This window comes from Numida meleagris, chromosome 2, assembly GCF_002078875.1.
Source record: "Numida meleagris isolate 19003 breed g44 Domestic line chromosome 2, NumMel1.0, whole genome shotgun sequence".
Lineage (NCBI taxonomy): Eukaryota > Metazoa > Chordata > Aves > Galliformes > Numididae > Numida > Numida meleagris.
In genome coordinates this window covers 93,843,195-93,866,117 of record NC_034410.1, presented here as the reverse complement: position 1 = coordinate 93,866,117, position 22,923 = coordinate 93,843,195, and the positions used below count along the sequence as shown (strand labels likewise).

General features: G+C 36.9%; 1 protein-coding gene across 2 annotated transcripts in view; it reads right to left on the bottom strand.

The window, feature by feature from the left end:
• CDH19 (cadherin 19) overlaps nt 1-22,923 on the bottom strand; it is a 117,704-nt gene that overhangs the window by 22,086 nt on the left and 72,695 nt on the right. For both annotated transcript variants that reach the window (XM_021388524.1, XM_021388523.1), the window contains exons 3-8: nt 20,825-21,116; nt 10,991-11,110; nt 10,212-10,376; nt 9,280-9,464; nt 6,562-6,815; nt 3,765-3,901 (exon numbers count right to left, since the gene is read on the bottom strand). In XM_021388524.1, coding sequence (XP_021244199.1) covers nt 3,765-3,901; nt 6,562-6,815; nt 9,280-9,464; nt 10,212-10,376; nt 10,991-11,110; nt 20,825-21,116 — 1,153 coding nt within the window. The remainder of the gene's footprint in view (nt 1-3,764; nt 3,902-6,561; nt 6,816-9,279; nt 9,465-10,211; nt 10,377-10,990; nt 11,111-20,824; nt 21,117-22,923) is intronic.

Sequence of the window (22,923 nt, the reverse complement as noted above, 5' to 3'; positions counted from 1 at the left end):
TATTGCTTTTTAAATGTATAATTACCTCACTGTTTGCAGAAAATGTTTGGTGTTTTTTTTTTTTTTTTTTGCTCTTGTGGAATTTGTGCTGAAACCTTTGAGTCTTTTGCCATAGGAAATGGCAGCAAAAACAACTAACACAGAGAAAAAGGGCTAGATGCTCATCAGTTTCACATTGCTATTCCTCCTGTGAAATCATTAGATAACATAATTGGCAATGAAACAATGCTTGGTTTATTTTATAAATAAATATAAAAAGTAATGCACATCCCTTTTAGAAATGATAGTGTTGGACTGAATCTATTTTAAGTAGGTCAGAATTGGATGTGTAAGGCAGAGATGTGTCTAGACTTGTACTTAAAGGTAGTTTTGTGATTCTTGCTGGGAGTCAGGGAATACCTTTGGTGGCTTCAGACATAAACAAAATGGCATGGGAAGAGCCCAGATACCTCGTCCTTTTCCTAACTTGCTTGCTCCCAAAATTCATGGATTCCATATCAGATGCCTACTGTCAAATACTTGAACAAACACAGCACCTTGCAGCATGGAGCTGTCATTCCCATCTGTTTTCTTTCACCAACTAAACTATATATATATTTTTTTACCTCATCACTACATTTGATTTTTTTTTATTATTTTGTTTTGTTTTGGATTTTTATTTTAACCTCAGTGTACAGTAAAATAAAAAGAAAGAACATCCACATTGCCTTTGGAAAAAAAACAGTGTGGTATAAGCCTGCTTTTCATGGAAAGCGGGGAAAACACTAGAAATTAAATGTAATGTAATATTTGTGCTTCCTAACAGATCATTAGCTTTTTGCTGTTACATTGAAAACTGATTCATAGCTCTTGCCCCATACTTGGAGGTGTTCAAGGACAGGTTAAATGGGGCCCTGGGCAGTCTGATCTGGTGGGTGGCAGCCCTGTCCACAGGAGGGGGTTGAAACTAGATGATGTTTCAGGTCCCTTCAAACCTAAACCATTCTGTGATTCAAATTCTTCTGAAATCATAGGAGTTCAATACTGGGCAATACTGATGTTATCTTTTATGCTTTATACAGAGAAATAGTTGTCAGAATCAGAATACAGTTGTACTCAGATCCTACATTAATCTGAAGATCTTTGTGATAATCTGCAAGAAAGATCACAACTTGAAAATGAAAGTCTGTGAGAACAAAATATCAAATGCAATAGGCTGGATCAGTGTCAAGAATGAATTTGGTGGTCTAATTACTAGGAATCAAAATAATTTACCAACCTATTTTGGAGCTGCGTGGAAAAAAAAGTACAAAACAGAACTCAGTACTTGCAGGGTATTAAAAAAGTTTGGTATTGGTATCAGCCAGTAAAAGGAAACATGGATTAATTAATAATAGTAATAATGCTAAAGCAGCTTTATTTGGTTCCTACTTTATAATATGCAAACATATTAAAAAGAAAAAGAAAAACAAAAGAGAAAAAGCAACAAATCTAAAATGTAAGAGGTCTATCAACAAAAGTATATATGGTCAAAGTGGAGTGAAAATTCATTATATGCTCCAAGACTAAAACCTTCAAAGAGCTGCACATTCTGCAGTCATGCAGAAGTTTAAAAACACAATCTAAATGAACATTTACAGAACTCTATGGACAAATGACTTGTCTCTTTAGGGTAAATTTACGTAAATCTAGCAGTTAACTTTAGCACTAGACATATTGATAAATGAGGATCAAAGTAATCTGAAGCCAATTGCTATCACTGGGAACTTTTGCCATTCACCTCCAGTTCGACTGAGAAGAAGTTGAGGCAGATATTACTCTTTCAAATTAAAAAAAGTTAATCAACTATCATATGACTTAATAAAGCATTGTCCAGTAAATCTGATTGCTTAAGGATTTTTTGCTCTCATGCATTGTTACAATGCTTCTATTTATGCTTTGGCCTTGTACTTAGCGGAAACTGAGTAAAACTAGGTAAAACCTGATTAAATTATACTTGATTTCTTTTGATCTGGAACCATCTTTTAGCATAAAGTAAAATTAGACTAAACACATTGCAGATTCCCACTGCTTGAGTTTAAGGTCCAGTGGTCTGCTTCTGGGTACCTTTAAAATATTCTGTCCCAACAACATGAGAATAGGATGATGGAGACACAAGTCTTCCAATAGAAGACAAACTCCTCTCACTAATCTCTGATCCCTGTTGTCACAACAGAGGCACAAGGTTTGGTCCTATACAAATGCCAGGATATCAATAGGCCTCCAGATATGTTACTTCCATAATGAAGTTGTGAGATGTATCTCAACTGCAATTAATAGGTAGTGTGGATGAAGTCTAATGTCATTTTGATTTGGCTTCAGTAGAGATGCAATGTCATCCACAAAATGTCTCATGCACACAGTGCATTTTATGACTATACATCAAGGAATAAAATGCTACTAGTTCATAATATAAATCATTTCAGGTGTGACCATACCAAGGTGACCTTACTTCAATGCTTTTGAATCTAGTTTTATAGACAGTGACCTTATCATCATTAAAGAAATAAAGAATAAGTATATGAAAATAATGGGGGCTCAGTTTCTCTACAATAACTTTCATTGCTGTGAAAGATCCACTTTCTCCTGCTGCAGGAGAGACTTATTCATTTGTAACATTTGATTCTTTCCTTTTTTATTGTTTAGCTAAACAGAAAAATTCAGACCAAAGTCATCCTGCTGTGTTTCCATAGTGCTATTCAAGACATGACAAAAATATGGCAGAGATCAGTTTTTACCATCACCTGCTAGCTGCCCAGCAACATTAAAAGACATATTTATGTTTTAAAAGTCCAAGAGAAGCTGAAAAGGGATGAATTCCCAAATATAAAATAAAGACATCATTGAAAATTGCTACCAGCTCTGCTGGATTGAACTTCTAGCAGTACTATTCTGACATGGATACAGGGGATGCATCCTTTTGGGAAGAGTGAAACCAATGAATATATGTTTAAAGTAGATTTACCAATAAGTAACATTTTACTGAGATTCAGGAATAAACAAACATGATAAAAGTATTTAGAAAATCTGTCTAATCTATTGATTAGCCTCCAGTTTTGTATGTTTCTTCTCCTTAAGGGTGAATGTGAAGAGTTGTTAAATACTATCCCAATAATCCTGTTAAACCACTTTGTAAATCAGTAGTTGTTAATTTTCTGGGGCATAGTCTCAGAGTTAGGGCAAGCAGACAACCAGAAGTGCAAACACAGGCAATTCGCATTTGACTTTCAAACAAACTGACAGGTGAAACCTATGTAAAGGATGTTTCAGGGATTAAACTGGCACTGAAGAGAAGTCTAGCTGATTTAGGCCTTACATTCAGAATTAATTTGAGCTATGGGTTTCTGACTGGTGTTAAATTAGACCCTGGCTAATTTCATACTAGTCAAAAATCTGGTTTGAAATTAACCAGGGTCTAATTTAACATAAGTTTTTTCACTACAGGAGCAATTCATATTCTTCAGTCTAACTTGAAAGCATTATAGTTTCAATCCTATTACAATTTCTTTTTTTATATATATATATGTATAATAAGGTCATCTTTTATGAAAGAGCACAGGACCTTAGAGCTCAAATACATTCTGCTTCTATTTAACTAATCATTTTAATAATGCTCCTTCATGTAGCAGGCAATAATAATATAAAGACAAGGAAGCATATATTCTTCATTTAAAAGAAGGCATATTCAGAGGATAATTACAGTTTGCATTATACAAAACACAGTGTTCTTCAGATTTCTTACTCACTAGTTTCTGTGGCTGTAACAGTTATGTTGTGCCAAGAAGCTTTCTCTCGGTCCAGAGGTTCAGTTGTAATGATTGTTCCATTGTGTTCATTGATGCTGAACAATCTCTTTAAATGCATGCCTTGGACAACAGAATACCTGCATCAAAAAAAAAAAAAAAAAAAAAAAAAAAAAAGAGAGAGGGAGAAAGAGGTTCCCTAATACTGAAAAGCTCCATCAGAAACAGGGACATATAAAGCTAGCTATTGTCAGATGAGAAAACAGAACTGTGCATATATACATATAAATGTGTGCTGCAACAACTCAGAAATAATGAAAAATGTACACTTATAAACATTTAAAATTCACTGCTGTCAAGATCAAAGCTCCTCTTTTTATAAAACTAAATATATCTCAGATCTATATTAATGTGAACTGAATCTGAATTGTATTATTCATTCTTCAGGCTCACAGCAGGTGAATGACTTTGCTGAAAAGAAACAGCAAAAGTGCCACTCGTGAAATGAATAACACTAACAGTTAAGTGGATGTATAATGGTAAATCTATTTTATCATTGTTGACATGCTCTGATGCTGAGGGAATGGGCATTATAAAGAAAGAAAGACAACTATCTATAACGAGGTGTCACCTAGGCAGGGTACAAAATCCTAAAGTAGAAGATGAATGCAAATCAGTCCGCTGCTCCTGAGTTGTCACTTAAAATGCTCCAGAGGCTACTTCCATATGCAGACATGCACATGCACACATACATACATACCATTCAAATTGTTAAAGTCTAACCACTGGTCACAGGCCAGAGATGGACTGAAAAAAGATACCAAAAGTATTGGTTCAAATGGAAAGAATACTTGTAAATATTATTCATGACATTGAAAAAGGACTACGTGTCACAACTCCTAGTAGCCAATTTCAGAGAAGAAAAGTCTGATTGAAGGACTGAAAGGTTCTTATCATTCCAGTTTGGAATTCACAAGTTTAATTGTTCCCTCTTTTTCCTTTTTATTTGCACTTTTAATTTTGCCTGATAAAGTCTTTTTATCATAGAATCATAGATTTATTTGAATTGGAAGGGATCCTTAAAGATCTAATCCAACTCCTCTGCAATGAACAGGGACACTTTCAGCTAGGTCAGGTTTTTCAGAGCCCCAGCCAGCCTAACCTTGAAGATCTCCAGGGACAGGGATACCACCACCTCTCTGGGCAGCTTGTGCCAGTGATTCACCATCCTTATTGTAAAAAATATCTTCCTTATATCCAGTCAAAATCTCCCCTCTTTTATCTCTTTTTGGCACTTAAGGCTCTAGCTCAGATTATGTGTCAGCATTTTGATCAGTCTCTAACTTTTTATTTATAGTTATTTCTTAGCCTGTTTGGAAAATCACTGAGAGAATAAATTAAGAAATCTCTTAACAAAGCCAACGATAGTATTTTTCATTTGAGCCAAAGGCTTACCCTTTGGAAACTTCTATTTTAGCAGTTTATAATTCAATATTATTATTTTTTTGGGATATATAGAAATTACCTGAGTATTCCTCATCCTCGGCATCCAAAGCTTGTTGGTGGTTTTCTGACACTGTTTTTCTTGGATTTTTTTTTTTGTTCTCTTGTTGTTAACCTGATTCATCATCAATAATTGTCAGAAAATCAATGTTGGATGGATAATTTTAGTTATATTTACAACTGATGTACTACTTTTACTACTACTTTTTTTTTTTTTTTTTTTTTTTTTTGCATGCCTTTGCTTTCTTTATTTACTTAAAAACTGGGGTCCTGATACAATATAGCTATTTTCCTATATTTTAAGTACCTGCCATCACTTATGATATCAGTGGTTTCAAAATTAGATTTATGTCTATATGTTAAGAGTGGAGTGCTGTATTTTAAAGTAATTCAGCAATGCAATGTATATTTTGCTGTACTGGGACTATTCAGACACATCCACTTCATAGTGAGTTCCATCAAAATATTTCAGATTCAAAAGTTGCATCATCTAAACAAACCATGCCCAATTTCTTTGAAGTATTTTTTTTATTGTTCTTATTTAATATAACTTGTAACTAGTTTACTAAATAGCGGTAAATTAATATGAAAACATAGCAAATGGCTTTGCACTGACAATACTTCTTAGAATATACATGTGTATTTGATTTTGCTATTAGGAACCTAATAAGTTAATCTACACACCATAAATTATTTTGTATGTCATTCATTTGTCCCTTTATCCTAACTTCTTTAAACTGCTGAGTACAGTGATGTCAAGTAACTCAAGAAGCAATTTTTAATTATAAACTCAGTTTTAAAGATTAATTACTTGTTTTCTCCCTTAAGAAACAGCATAATTAATTTGTAAAATTAAAAGCCTGGGGGATTCTTCTTATATAATATCTCTTTGTGGTTATTGTAGCAGACGTAGGGAACTGGTAAACTTTGGTCATGTTGAGGTGAGAAGATGCCAGTGGAGCTGTTCTGTTTCTTCCTCTCATCAATGAAACCATCTCCACATATCTCCAGAATTTTGGAAAATAGACTGGAACACCTACATGCACTTACAGGTTTGGCTGTGGTACCCTGGCTCTTCTGTTATGCCACTAGTTAATCTATTGCCCCATCTCAAAATGCTCTTAAAGACTCATGGAGCTATTTTATTTATATTTTGGGTAGGAGTCAGGATTTAACCTAGAATGACCTTTGTTATCACAACGGAAGCATGATGAACAGTAATCGGTAGTCAAAGTAAGGCCTTGGGGGCCTTTGGAAATACTATATTTGAGAAATATTTATATCTTGAGGTAGGTACCTGACTGGGCTGTCATCACTGTCCGGATCTCCTGCGGATACAGTTCCTACCAATGACCCACTTACAACTCCTTCAGCAATCTCCATCACATAGCTCTCCAAGGTGAAAACTGGAGGTTCATCAGCATCTATCACACTGATTTGTACAATAGTTGTATCTTCAAATGGTCCTTCTTTCAGGAAACGATCATCAATGTACCTGTTTACAACTTTTACTATAACACTGTGTTTCCTCTTGCTCTCATAATCCACTCCCTGTTAAGAAAGAAAATGAGGTGAAGAATATTTCTTTTTTCACATAGGAATTAAAATGCAAATCCACAAGTGGTGTGGGACGAAATACAAAATAACGCTTCCCCTTCTTTTTGAGAGTGTTTTAAAAGTAGATACTTCTAAGGTTTCATTTTCAACTTAAGTTTTAAGATGAAATTTTAAAAACTTAACTTTTTAACAAATAAACAAATAAACTACAACGGTTTTGCTTTGTTCACGTGTAGGTTTGTTTTAACGTTACCATTTAACAACACTTCAAAATAGGTTTTTCAATAGATAAGAAAAACACCTTCTTCTGTTTGTAGTTAGACTTCCAATAAAGATGTACCTTTATTGAACACTATATTGTGCCTATCATAAACAATGAAGATCAGTCAACCTGCAAGAATTAAGCTGAATTTGTTAGAATTTAGTGTCTAAAATAAACAAATTCCATAACGCAATGAAGAGGACTTATTAAACACATAATTATATAATTACTTTCACAGTCATTATCTCCTGAAAATTGAACAAAAGACAAACAATGAATAACAACAAAACTCTACCTAAAAATGAAAAATTTTTCAGAATTGTAATGAACTCAAATTATATAAAAAAAAAAACAACAGCAACAACAATAAATGTTAAAACATTCAGTTCTTCAGGCTCCTGAATTTCACTAGAGACTTTATTTCAGATGAAGTGTCAGGTGACCTGTAATGCTTCCTCTTCAAAATAAATCACATAGTATCAAAATGTATGAACTATCTTAATTCATAACAGAATTATAACGTTAATTAAAATTAATATAATATTAATATTATGTTATGAATAATTACATTCAGCAGACACTGTCTCCCACAGTATTCTCCTGGAGAAACTGGCAGCCTGTGGCTTGGACAGGTACACTCTTTTCTGGGTAAGGAGCTGGCCGGAGGGCTGGGCCCAGAGAGTGGTGGTGAATGGAGTTAAATCCAGCTGGCGACTGGTCATGAGTGGTGTTCCCCAGGGGTCGGTGCTGGGGCCTGTCCTCTTCAATATCTTTATTGATGACCTGGATGAGGGCATTGAGAGCACCCTCAGTAAGTTTGCAGATGACACCAAGCTGGCAGGAAGTGTCGATCTGCCTGGGGGTAGCAAGGCCCTACAGAGAGATCTGGACAGGCTGGAGCTCTGGGCTGAAGCCAATGGGATGAGGTTCAACAAGACCAAGTGCCGGGTCCTGCACTTTGGCCTCAACAACCCTAGGCAATGCTACAGGCTTGGGGCAGAGTGGCTGGATGGTTGTGTGGAGGAAACGGACCTGGGGGTATTGGTTGATGCTCGGCTGAGCATGAGCCAGCAGTAAGTATGCCCAGGTGGCCAAGAAGGCCAATGGCATCCTGGCTTGTATCAGAAATAGCATTGCCAGTAGGAGTAGGGAAGTCATTGTCCCTCTGTACTCAGCAGTGGTGAGGCCCCACCTCGAGTACTGTGTCCAGTTTTGGGCCCCTCACTGCAAGAAAGACATTGAGGCCATGGAGCGTGTTCAGAGGAGGGCAACGAAGATGGTGAGGGGTCTGGAGCACAGGCCTTATGAGGAGCGGCTGAGGGAGCTGGGATTGCTCAGTCTGGAGAAGAGGAGGCTCAGGGGAGACCTTATCACTCTCTATAACTACCTGAAGGGAGGTTGTAGTGAGCTGGTGGTCAGCCTCTTCTCCCTTGTAACTAGTGACAGGACGAGGGGGAATGGCTTCAAGCTGCACCAGGGGAGATTTAGGCTGGACATTAGGAAACACTACTTTTCTGAAAGAGTGGTCAGGCACTGGAATGGGCTGCCCAGGGAGGTGGTTGAGTCACCGTCCCTGGAGGTGTTCAAGAAACATTTAGATGTGGCGTTGAGAGATGTGGTTTAGTGGGGTTATTGGTGGTAGGTGGATGGTTGGACTGGATGATCTTGTAGATCTTTTCCAACCTGGCTAATTCTATGATTCTATGATTCTATGATAAATCAGTATCACAGTAGTGCATTTAGTGCCTTTTTAATGTTATGCAATTGCAAAGGAAGTCCACTTTCTACGTTCTTCCTATACATTCTTTCTTTACTTAAGTTTAACAGGAAGTGCTGGAAGACACTGTGTATATTTTAACAATAAAGGTTTTACAGATGATGCAAAGAAGAGATTGAATATATTGTCACAATGATCGACACTGTGTTGCACGGCAAGGAATAATATTAAAATATTTTGACTGCCAATAGTTTATTTAGTGGTTACATGAATGAGACGAAAAGAAAACAGAAGAAAAAAGATTTTTTGTTTTATCCGTCTAATATTTTAGTCAAACCACATAGCCTGAAGAAAAAAAAAATACAACAAAACAAAAGTAGTAGAATACAAAAGAATTGGCATTTTATAAAATATACTTCTCGTTTGAGGAAGATCTTCCCCATATTTAGCTATTTTTCAGATTTTTTCTTAAGTCTCACCTTTTTTAGTAAGATAATTCCTTCCTGAGTCTCACTGTCAGTAATGATGTCAAAAACATCTGAACTGTCTCCTTCAATGAAATAGTTCATGGCTGCATTCTCCCCTATATCGCTGTCTTCTGCCAGGAGTCTGCCTACAGTAGTGCCCACAGGAGCTTCCTCAGAGACATTCAAATAGTAGAGTCCTAAAGAAACAAATTTCAGTGATCCATCACAGTTAATAGCTACTGAGGCTATGATGGCTTAGGGCTCTTAGAAAACTGGGGAAAGCCCTCAGCTTTTACTAGAGCAATGTACCTAATCCAATGATGGATGGACCCCAGGGGCAGGGTGAGACAACCTTTCCTCCTACGAATCTCTCTCTCTGAGTTCCACTTTAGTTGTAAATAAAAGGCTAAGGAGAATCAGCTACAGCAAGGTGAAAAAACAGTGGAGGGCAGCATTTCCCAGCTACATCTTATTAGTGTCTCCTGCTAGACCGTTTCCACTGTCTACAAAAAACTGCCTGGGCAGTCACATCATTTGTCAAAAAGGTTAAAGTATCTGCCAGAAAAAAAAAAAAAAGAAAAGAAAAAAAAAAAAAAGAGAGAAAGAAGGAGCATGAAAATGGTTCTAGCAATCCTATGGCCGAGATATTAAGCATAGGTAGGGCAAATTATATGGAAAACAGTTTAGTAAGTAATTTGTCTCCAAAGGTTCATGAAAAAAAAAGTAGGCCTGAAGTCTTTTGGTAGTGGTGGGTTTTCTGTTTCTTTATCTTTGATGTTTGCTTATTTTTTGTCCAGCTGTTTTTGTTTGTTTGTTTTTTAAATAGGTAATGCTGAAATCAAAGCACAGTCTTGTTCAGAAAACATTGAAAATTGAAAGTAATAGAGCTATGGTAGATCTAAATTTCCCTATGCCTTCAACTACTGTAAGTAGCCTATACTCACTCTGCCAAAATTTAGGTGGATTGTCATTGACATCAGAGAGGTTAATGGTAACAGTGGCCGTTGCTGAAAATGCTCCTGCTTTTCCAACCATATCTTTGGCTTGGATGACAACCAAATATTGATCTTTCGTTTCTCTGTCCATTTGGGAAGCCATTCTGATGACTCCTGAAAATAAAAAAAAAAAACATTTTTAGGTCCCTGACATACAACACTCATGTTTTTTCCCAATATCTGTCCATATAATATGGGTTTAAAATGCATATTTGGACAATTTACATACATTCTAGGCTATACTTATGGCAACATCTACACTGTGTTAAAGATTCATTCTGTATGCTTAGAATTCTAGGGGACAAAACACACTGTATACCTCCTATATCATATGTAATCATCTTTCTTTCCCAGAAATCATGATTTTGAAGGGAATATCTCTCATTTCTCCAACATAGAGGTAGAAATAGTCACACAGTGAATCTTGGAGCTGGTAACCCAGCAGTTTTCCTGTGTCCACTAGTTGGATGAGGTATTCAGAATCCAGCTCCTCTCTTTAGCAAGGCCTTTTCCTAACTAAATTGTTGATTCTCAAAAGAGATATAAATAATGTCAGCTTCCTATGGGAAAGAAAGTGTTGATTTTTTTTAAGCGTGGGAATTATGCAAAGATGTAAAAACAGGGTGGTATCAGTTGATATTTTTGCTGTACTGAAGAAAGAAAATTTGCTTTCATCCATTTTATGTTGGTTTATGATTTTTCAAAGTGACAAGATCATCCTCTAGTACCTGTCGTTGGCTCCACAGAGAAATAAGGCTGACCCTGAATGAGACTGTAAAGCAACCGGGCATTATTCCCATAAGAAGGATCATCACCATCTGTAGCAGTTACCTGTGTAACAGAAGTACCTTAAAAAAAAAAAAAAAAAGAGAATAGATTATTCAATTTCTAAAGGAATACACTGAAGTTACTTATTGCACATCTCTGTAATGATCTGCAGGGTTATTTTTAAACTACTCGCCTCTTGCCCTCATTTCTTCTTCAATATTTTTCATCTTGTATATATTATTTCATAATTAGAAAGCAGACATTCTTTAGTGATATTTTAACACATCAGTTATACTCTCAAGCCCACCTGAAAATATATACAGGTGTAAATAACATCTTCTGGAATCCATAATCAAAAAGGGAAAATATTTCATTTGCAACTACCTCTGACTTCATTTGGATTTTCAATTAAAATAAAAATAACATTGCAGTGGAATTGTCAGGTCACAGCCTGAGCCAGTATGTGAGCACTTGAGTGACCGGAGTGGGGGAGCCCCGATCCACCCTTCCTCTCTCTCCTCTCAGTGGTACTTCCGGCCATGCTTCTGGGAGCACATGTGCTCTCAAAGCCTGTGCAGTTTGCCCCTCTCTCCTTTTCTGGCACGCCAGAGTTCAAACCAGAAAAGGCTGCATTCCTCAGCTCACCCTTTTTTTCAAACTGTTTCTGGGAGGAGTGAGTTAATTCCTCTTTCTTTGTTATCTTGTTCTATAGCACCTGTATCTTAAATAAAGGCTCTTTATCGCCTTTGTTTGCTTTACAAACATACCACTTTTCAACGCTGTCTTTATATTGCTTAAAATTCTATATATCTTAGGCTTTTTTTTCCCCTAATTTCTGGCATGTAAATGAAGTAGAGAATTTTTTTTTGTCCTCCCTTGGGTATTTTTTCACAGTATTTATGCAAGTTTTCTATAGGAACAAGAAAGCATACTACCATGACCGAAATAAATTAATTTGCAAGCAAAGAAGACAAGAAGTATAATAAGACTCTGATAATGTTTTACATCTTTGAGTCTTCAACAAGCTCTGTCCAGTGTAAAAGGCACAGTAGGATCAGTCTACAAAGACTTCATCTTTGACTGAAAGTAGGCTATATTCTGTACACAAGAATGACAATGAACTCATGGTATCATTAGTAATGATTACCTTTCAAAAGCAAACATTCACTGTACTGTCACTTTAGGTAACCTTTACTTTTATCTCTTTTTTCCTCACCTAACTTCTGCACAAGAACTCCAATAACACTTCTAATCCTTGAATCATAGGATGGCTTGAGTTGAAAGGGACCTCAAGGATCCCCAAGTTCCAACCCCACTGCCACAGGCATTACTGCCAGCTGATGGATGAAGTCGTACATCAGATTGTCCATGGCCCAATCCAACCTGGCCTTAAACATCTCCGGGAATGGGGCACTCACAACACCTCTGGGCAACCTTTTCCAGCACCTCACCACACTCTCAGTAAAAAAACTTCTTGTGAAGAAAACAGGAAATCAAGCCACTTTCTAATAACTTTCTAGTAGTCAGTCATGTGCTTGTATCTGCTTATAGCTGCAATACAGCTGTACAGTTATGCTAGAGGAGAAAAGAAGAAATGATGGAGTGCAAGGAATTAGATCTGAAGTACCTTTTTATGGCAAACTCAAACTTATTATTTTTTTTTACCAATAAAAATATATATACTCAATTCTGAACTTACTATTACATCAATAGTTCATTTTTTGAATAGAATTGTAGAAGATTTTCACATACAAAGGTATGCTGAACTTGGCAAATGAAATGTTGTTATTATTTTCAAAAGTATTCATCCTTTCCATTTACTCTTAATTTAGTCAGCAGCACTTCAAGTGACTCACTCTATAATGCATGCTATCTTCCCTCAGAGTGGAGATATGCTAAGATGTTATTCATTATCACCAACTTTTGGAGCAATATATACTTCAAAACATAGCTGTAACACCAAACTTCTAACATGCATGTATTAGATGTGTGTCATATATATATATGTATACCACTCCCTATTGCTTTGGAGAAACAGTAAAATGTCAGACTGTTATTTAATTGAGACACATACATGCCTCAGAAATAGCAGTATCTTCTAACAACACCAACATAAAGTAAATAGAAGCACACAACTACACAGCTGTTAAGTTCACATCAGAGACATTTTCTGGAAAACTGTTCTAACTAACACCAAAATTCAACCTCTAAGGCATGTTAGCATGCTATAATGCAGTTGTTTTGAAAGAAATGGATTGCGAGGAATGAATCAAGCACTGTGGATAATACAATAGGTACAGCCGGTTGTACAGCCTATAAGTACAGTTTTCTGCTAAAGAAACCCAAGAACAAATGACTAAGTTCATAAATTTGTTTGTTTACAGCACCTTGTTTAACAAATAAATAAGATGGAAAAAAATAAACAATGCAGGACTGCAAGGTTATCATTACAGCTTTTTGTTTCTCACTCATTAAAAGATAGATTTACTTCCTACAGTTAGTATTCATTATAAAGAAACGTTGAAACTCAAATGGCTTTTGCTGCTTCTGAAAGCCCCAGACTACTTTTTTGCTTGCGTATTAACCCTTTGATAGAATCACAGAAGGCGAAAGAATGGGATCTCCTCAGGAGGGCTCAGGGACCAGGAGCATAACAGAAAGGCGAAGCAGGCAAAAGCTGTCTAGTAAAGAGGGAGCTGACTTGGAGGGAAGAAAGAAGATAGGTCTCCCGTATTAGGAGGAAGATTATTGTAAAACTGAGGTGACAATAGACCATATAAATTAAAGGCTATTATTTCTCACATTGTTTTTGGACAAATACTTCATAATCAGTACATAAAACTTTAAATATTGACTATGAAGTGAGCAGAAGGAAAGTGTTATGCCAGATTTGAATTCTATTTGTTTTACCAGTTTTTCATCTTTCACTGCCATGAAGCCTGTATTTCTTTATGCAATTAACTCACATTACACAAAGCCATTTTCTGAATGGAGCTATGTTTTTACATTTGTAGACATTTGTGTATGAGTGACAGAAATTAACTAAGGAATATTATGTCCCAATAGGCCTGAAAAGAAAGTTTTCAGCCATTTAGTAACTCCATGGTTGGGGAAAAAATAATTCAGAATAAATAATTTATTTTTAAAAAATCAATAATCTTTTTTTTTTTTTACCTAAAAACAAATAAAAAGTCAGCACTTGACATGCCAGCTATGAAATTATATAAAAGAGAATCTAATTATGATTATAGTAATATATAGTGAAAATGGATATGATACCAGACATTAACTAAATATACTTGTGAGTTTTCAAATATGCATTTTCTGAATATTTGTGTATAACACTGGTATAAAGTTTAGCCCCAAATACATATTCTATGTACACATAAATGTCTTAAGCTACACAGTAAACATATTTACACATTCTCCACTTTTCATCAGGTTCTATCTAAGGCAAGCAACATTTTTTCAATTGCTGTATAAGATTTTTTCTTTTTATTCCTGCATCCTTGATTTTACTCCTTTTGGGTAAAACCTAACTGTGCCACTAATACATTCCAGCCTATTAAATAAACTAGAGGGCATTCATATAGAATCATAGAATGACAGAATGGTTTAGGTTGGAAGGGACCTTCAAGATCATCCAGTTCCAACCCCCCCACTACAGGCAGGGACACAATAGTTACTCATTTTTTTTTCTAACTAGAGCTTGAAATCTACAAAAACATTATGTACTGATAAATTATTGCATCTGACTCAACCATTCCATCAGATATACTGCATTTGTATAAGTTTAACAGCTATATGGGAGGCACTTAATGTAGAATTGTGCCAAATGCCTGAGGGAAAACTACAGATCTATGCTGTGAGAAGGGAGTCCATTTGCTGACACACTGTTCATTTATTGTGACACTTGCATATAAAATCCTAATAAAATTATTGCTGAAGATAAAAGAGAGCTAAGACAGAAGTAAAATGTATTCTAATTTGTTGTCACTTGAGTATATGTATTGATATTTGTACCAAACTTTAGGTAAAATTATCTATGCCTGTTTTCTATGTTTCTATGGTTCTCTGTGGCAAGTAATACACAGTCAGCTGTGAATTATTTTCTCATTGCTTTCTTACTTCCAGAGAAAATGGTCAGTTACTATGATCTGTTCTTCAAGTATTGCCCATGTTTTCTTTAAGTAAATCACTAGATTTCAGGTCAAGTACCACTGAGCTGAACAGCTGCTGGAGACTTCCGAAAAAGTGCAAAACAAGACTCTATAGAATTTAAACTCTTTCCAGTCTCTGTGCTTACTAAACAGAAGAAGATTACATTTTACTGGAAGCAAAGCAGTAACGTAACAAGCCACTGTTACTGATGTTGCAAATTTGGTTGGTTATTGTTTCCATCTTTTTAGAGTTCAGAAATTTCCTTCAAAGGATTAATGCCTTAGGATACACACCAAAAGAGCTTTCATCTCAGAAGTACAGCAGCTACCCTTGGAGAAGCAGGGAAAGCAAGCTCAGAGAGGATTTCATGGTGTGCCTCAACCATTCCACATATTGGAGCCGACCACTGTTAAGGTGCATACCAGTATATGTCATTCCACTTATACTCTCTGCTCTTGTGAGACCCCACCTGGAGTACTGTGTCCAGTTCTGGGGCCCTCAAAGCAAGAAGGACATTCAACTGTTGGAGCAGGTCCAGAGGGCCACAAAGATGATCAGAGGGCTGGAGCACCTCCCCCACGAGGACAGGTAGAGAGAGTTGGGGCTCTTCAGCCTGGAGAAGAGAAGGCTCTGAGGAGTCCTTACAGCTGTCCTCCACTACCTGAAAGGTGCCTACAGGAAAGCTGGGGAGAGTCTTTTTAGAAGAGCATGTAGTGACAGAACGAGGGGAAATGGTTTTAAACTGGAAGAGGGTAGATTTAGACTAGACGTTAGGAAGAAATTCTTTACTGTGAGGGTGGTGAGACACTGGAACAGGTTGCCCAGTGAGGCTGTGGATGACCCCTCCCTGGAAGCATTCAAGGCCAGGCTGGATGGGGCTTTGAGCAACCTGGTCTAGAGGGAGGCGTCCCTGCCTATAGTAGGGGGAGTTGGAACTAGATGATCTTAAAGGTCCCTTCCAACCTAAACCATTCTATGATTCTATGATTCTGTGATTTTACATGACAAGCATACACATTAATTAGCCATTGTGTTGGTTTAACCTGGGTAGGTTGCTGAATATCACACAGCTGCTCTCTCACTCCCTGATCTCAAAGGAACAAGGGGAGAAAATATGATTAAAAGAAAGATCACAGTTTGAAATAAGGACAGGGAGATCACTCACTGTTTACCATCTTAGGTAAAACATAGAGAGATTAATGTAAATGATTGCCTAGCAGACTAGAGGAGTGAGAAACTAAAAGCAAATTAAAAACATTCCCTCCATCCACTCTCTTCAACCTCCTTCCCCTAGTTGCTAAAAAATGGGGGCTGCAATCAGTCCATACATAACATTTTATCTCTGCTGCTCCTCCATGGTCACTCTCTGCCTCTGCTTCAAGTGAGATCCCTCCCATGGGTGCTTTCCTTCCTGAACTGATCCCCCATGGGCTTCCCACAGGCTGCAGCTCTCCCAGCACTGCTCCAGCATGGCTCCATACACAGGGTCCACCCTTCAGGCACTGCTCCACATGGGTATCCATGGTCTGTGCCTCCTTCAGGCCTCACCCACTGCTGCCCCTGGGCTCCTCCGTGGCTGCATGGGGAGATCTGCTCCGCTCAGTGCCCACGGGCTGCAGGGGGATGGCCTGCTCCTCCATGGGCCTCTCCCGGGCTGCAGGGAACTGCTGCTGTGTGCCTGGAGCTCTTCTTGCCCTCCTTCTGCATTGACCTTGGTGCCTGCAGGGCTGTTCTCTCATATCTCTCACTCCTCTCTCCCAGCTGCTATTGCACAGCAGTTTTTCCCTTCCTTAAATCTGCTCTCCCAGAGTACACCCAGCGTCACTCACAGCTCAACTCTTCTCGACTGTGCATCCCTTTTGGAGCAGTTGGAACTCTGATCTGACATGGGGCAACTGAAACCCCCCTTAGTTCCAAAACCACATAAATACAACTGGTTATGTGCTAGTATCTAGATGGAAGAAGTAGATAAAAGAATAACCGCTGAAATAACTATGGTACTAGTGCTAGAGGCCAAACACAGAAGGAGTGTAGAAAGTATTTCAGGTTCCACAGGATTTATCTAAATTAATGTCATACAGTGGTTGACTGAAAATCTGTGAGTTTCAAGACAGGCTTTGGCATGCTGTCTTATTTTTAACCCATAATGAGAAATTGTGTAATTCTACATTTCAGTTAAATCTTTGTTATAATCTTACAGAAATATTAAAAATAAAAGAAGATTTTTGCAATTTAATTGATCTTATGCTAAAGTGACATAGGCATTTAAACATGTAGGAGATGATAGGAAATTAGCTAAATACTGCTGAACCTTCCACTTTTAGGTTTTCAGTTTATAAGCAACTCAAGTCAATACAGACTGAGATTTTGTACCTGTAAACTGCTTATTGTTGATTTCAGGTGAAAAACAGAGGTTTATGGGAAAAGAATACTACTGTTGTTCTTTGCCATATATACCATCCTGCCTACTATTTTTCTTCCATGTAATCATCCTTTCGTCATTAAGAGAAGAACTCATCAGTAAGACAGAAAGATAATATAGAAGAATTTCAGAATTGAATTCTTGTTATAGTTGTGCGAATAGTTACAGGTCTGGGTGAGTGTAAGTTGAGCCATATTAAATTATCAGCTATTTTAAAATCATTTTTATAAGTAACCAAGTGCCTTATAACTAACTCATTATCACTTAAAAAAAATAAAAAGGAAAAAAGCCATTATGAGAATCTTAAAGTCTGTGTAATACCAGATAAAAACACCCAGATAATTCTAGACAATGAACTATGTTCTGTATATTCAAAGAATCATAGAACCATAGAATCATAGAATGGCTTAGGTTGGAAGGGACCTCAAGGATCATCAAGTTCCAACCCCACTGCCACAGGCAGAATTGCCAGACACTAGATTAAGTACTAGATCAGATTGCCCGGGGTCCCATCTAACCTGGCCTTGAACATTTCCAGCAACAGGGCACACACAGCCTTTATGGGCAATCTGTTCCAACACCTCACCACTCTCTCAATAAAAAATTTCTCCCTGACATCTAATCTAAATCTCCTTTCCTTTAGTTTAAAACTACTTTCCCTTTTCTATCACTATCTACCCTTGTAAAAAGTTGATTTCCCTCATGTTTATAAACTCCCTTAAAATATTGAAAGGTTGCAATGAGGTCTCCCCAGAGTCTTCTCTTTTCCAGGCTGAACAAGCCCAGTTCCTTCAGCATACCTTCACAGGAGAGGTGCTCCAGCCCCTGGGTCATCTTTGTGGCCCTCCTCTGGATTCTCTCCAAAAGCTCTATATCTTTCCTGTGCTGGGGCATTCAAGAACCGTGGAGATGTGGCACTGAGGGACATGGTCAGTGGGCAATATTGGTGGTAGGTAGACAGCTGGACTAGATGATCTTAGAGGTCTAACCAACCTTAATGATTCTATGGTTCTATGGTTGAGGGCCTCAGACTTGAATTCCTGCTGGGGCCTCAAGAGGGCAGCATAGAGGGGGACTGTCACCTCCCTCACCCTGCTGGCTGCCTCTGCTCTGTTGGAACTCAGGATACCACTGGCCTTCCAGGCTGTAAGCGGACACTGCTGGCTCATGTTAAGTTTTTCATATACCAGGACCCCTAAGTACTTCTTAGCAGGGCTGCTCTCAAGGAGTTCTTCTCTCAGTTCGTATACATATCTGGGATTACCTCGATCTGGGATTACCTCGATCCAAGTGCAAAACCTTGCACTCTGCTTTGTTGAACCTCATTATTTTCACAAGAGTCCACCTTTTGAGTTTATCAAGGTCCCTCTGGATGCATTCCTTCCTTCTGCTGTATCAGCTGCACCTCTCAGCTTGATGTCATCAGCAAACTTGCTGAGGGTACAATTTTATTGTGAGTGCATAAAAGATTGCAAAGAGCCCTGACAGAATATCCATTTTCTTGCCTCTAATCTTGAGGGAATTAGCCAGAAGTGCTCTCTGAACTGCTAACAGATTATGTTAGAAAGTTATTTTAGTAAGAACTCAAATGCAGATGTTTTGAGAAAAACTATTTTGTCTGAATGGAAGAAAGTAGCAGTGAAGAAACAATCACACACCCCAAAAGGATTTCACGAAGAGTACAAATTATGAAGCAGGGTTACCAGGAAATGAGTCAATTAAATTGATGTCTTTTGCAGCTATTGCTGCTAGTTACTGTGAACTACTGCTTTCTTGCAGGAATTAGGATATTAACCTCTCTTTTAATTAAACTCCAAAATTGAGTATGCCTGACTTGCAAAAGCTATCCAGGATGACAGAAGATGATAAAGTTTACAGCTTCTTGTGAAAGATTCACTGAATCTACCCTAAAAGTTGGATAATGCTGAATGAAACATATGTTTTACTACCTGATGCTATTAAGTTAATGTGCTCATTAATTCATACAATTTTAAGTAACACAATATTAGAATTTCTTTTCAATTTTATTTGTAATAGAAATAACCAAGAGATAGAAGTAGGAATTTAAATGATTAGTGGGATTCTTTCAGCAAGTTTGAAAGAATCTATTTTTCCTTTCTTTAAGAAGATATTTATTTGGAATGACACTGTCAATAATATGCTTGTTTATGCCAGCTGCTTTCACACAAGCTTCCAGATACATAGTCCAGATCTTTCTGACATGTAGATATGTGGAAGAAGTGATCCAGAGTTTAACTCATTGCTTTTGACAGGAAAATTTAAATTACTTTGCTTGTGAATTTGAAATACTACTATATTGACCATCATCCAATCCAAACAAAGGGAAGCTTACCAAGTAGGACAGAGGCTTGACTGTGGAAATAGGTAGGCATCATACATGATACAAGGATGGTCATCACATCAGCCCACTTCATTCCTGTTCTGAACTCATTACTTACAGAAAGGAAACTATCCCTATATTTGGGGGAAAATCATGAGTGCTTTGATGTAAATTTGACTCTTTTCCAGTTATGATACAGTATGATTTATACTACACAGAGTATAATAAAGGTCTACTGTTTAATTATTAAGCAAAATCAGAAGAGGCTGAAGAAGGCTGTTGAGTACATTTCAGTTCATCTGAGCTTATATTTATGTGCTTAAAGAGTCAAGCAAGGTCAGAGGCCTTTAAAGTTTAAGTGCATGCTATTTTTCCATCACATTGGTAGAAGAGCTGACAGGTTGTAACAACAGTCATACACTGAACAATTTTATAGACACTAGGGTGCTATCTTGATTAAATAAGTAGTGAAATCTGACTAAAATCTTTCCTGCAATACCAGCTGGCTACAGTACTCTACCAATTCTGAAGTGTGATGCTATTTTTAAGTAAGTATCAATTTCAAGGCTGAATCATGGAAAATACAGGTTTCTATATTCAACCCAAGCATGAATCCAGAATCTGTAAAACTACTCTGATACATGTAGGTACATAAATATTTAAAGGCAACTATGTTAATTGGAGTTATTCACAAAATCTTGTTTAAACGTATACCTTCATAAATTTGCAAGGCTGTAAAATAGTGTGGCTTCCTTCTCACTGAAATATAATCCATGCAATAGGCTCTTAAGATTTTAAATGAATATAGCTATTGAAATAATAATAATAATAATAATAATCAGGAAATAAAAAGTTTATAGCACATCATACCTTCAGGTGACATCTCTGGAACAGTAGCCACATAAGGTCCATTTAAGAATTGTGGTTCATGATCATTGATATCTCGAACTTTGATAATAAATTCAGAATCGGGTTCAATAGGAAGACGAGTGTTCCTATTGATTACTTGTGCTCTTAGAATGTAGAAGGATTTCTTTTCTCTATCCAGCCTTTGCCTCACGTAAATTTTGCCATGTTCATTGATGAAAAAAATGCTGCCAGCTCCCTCCCCAGTCAAAATATATTGTAGGCTGCCATCCTCCTTGTCTAAATCTGATTTCAGCTGTAAGTGAAAAACAGAAAAATGTATGATTATTATTATTTAATTTCCACATTCTGGTGGAAATAAAGTTTGGAATATTAATTTTTGGCTTTTTATCATTTCATTGTACAGTGAGCCCTCTCACTAGTGAATCTTCTTGGAAACTAATATCTGAAAGAGGGCATTGTCACATTTTTAGCCAATTGTGTCTCAGTTTCAAAGTATTGATATAGCTGACATATATATATATTGGAAACCTGAAAAAGGGTGCTTCAGCCACTTTGGAGTGAAAGGAGTTAAGAATACACTTTAGCTTGTTGCTTTATCAGCTCTCATAAGCTTCTGCTGAGAACAATGCAAAGGTCTTTAAAAAATTATCTAAATTCTTTGTTTTTACAAATGTTAAGTGCTCCTTATGATTATTACATAAATATATATATTATTTTTATACTCAGCAATACTAAGTGTAATCATGAGGGAGAGTGGTGTTCCCATTTTATTGTAATATTAACAAGATGAAAAGCCATTCTGAGGTATAGGTCTTATTTATTCTGAAATAAATTGACAGACATTTTCCATTTCCTTCCAGGATGATCTGCATCTTCCCTTATCTTGATAAGATACTTTATGATGATGATTCCTCTGATGAAGCTGAGCCCTGGAGACTAGTGTGGTCCAGCTGTATTTTTTTCCATCAATAAAATTGTTCTATTTATGTTAACGATATGCGTTTTTGTGATGGCAGGGAATGAAACACTTGATATACCAATCATCTACAGTTGATTTTTTTGGCAACAGCAATTTCCATCATATCATTATTTTCCTGTTTTGTTTTGGTTTTTAATTTATTTTGGCTTTTGAACAAAAGGTGTCAAAATATTTTAGGGCTAAGATAAGTACTGAATAATTCAATGTAATATATGTATATAAATATATTCAACTTTCTTCTCCTACAAAGTAGCATGCTTTAAAAGTAAATTATATGTCTAGCTATTCACTTCAATAATGTTCCTGTTTTGCTTCATTCTTACTTTCTTACTGACCCTACAGATCAGTGTAGACTACATGTTAGAAAAGAAATAACTATGGCACATTTCCCTATTAGATTTATTAAAAATATTTTGTGATAACTGCTGATGTTGAAAAAGTTTCAGCTTTTCTTCGGAAGCTTTATTTTGAATTGCATATTTGTTCAATTTTATGGATTTAGTTGACAGTTCATTTAAAATGTGTCTGGGAACTGCTCTGAGATGTGAGAGACACTGTGTTGAGTTCCTATATTGAGTCTTGTCAGAGTATTCAAGCCCTAAACTTGCAGTTAATTCCCCTTAAAAACATGAAAGATCATTTTTAGGGTTATGATGTTTAAATCCTTTAACATACAAACATCTTAGTCTCTAAAGTTTTCAATTTATGTAGTTGTGTTGAAAATGTGAGACAGGTTCACCATTATGTGGTGAACCCAGGAGGCAGGATCTCTTTATGAGTAGTCTGGTCCCACTTGTTTTAATGTCACCCAAGCTTGGCAGCAGGCTAAGGAGCATCATGGATTATATTGGATCTATATATCTTGGTTTCCTTGTCATGAATACCAGACCTTGGGAAAGGTAATGGATGTCTAGATCTTTACCCTGAGATACAGTTGGGATGTGCTAACAAAATGCATCAAACCCTTAGAGAATAAACACCTGGAAGCTTGACTGGGACTGGGTTTTTAGACATAGCCTATAATGAACAATTTCACTCAGTATAATTATACCTAAAATATTTTCATGATATTAAATGAGAGTTCTCTTACATAGACATATGCTGAGAAAGCATACAGGGG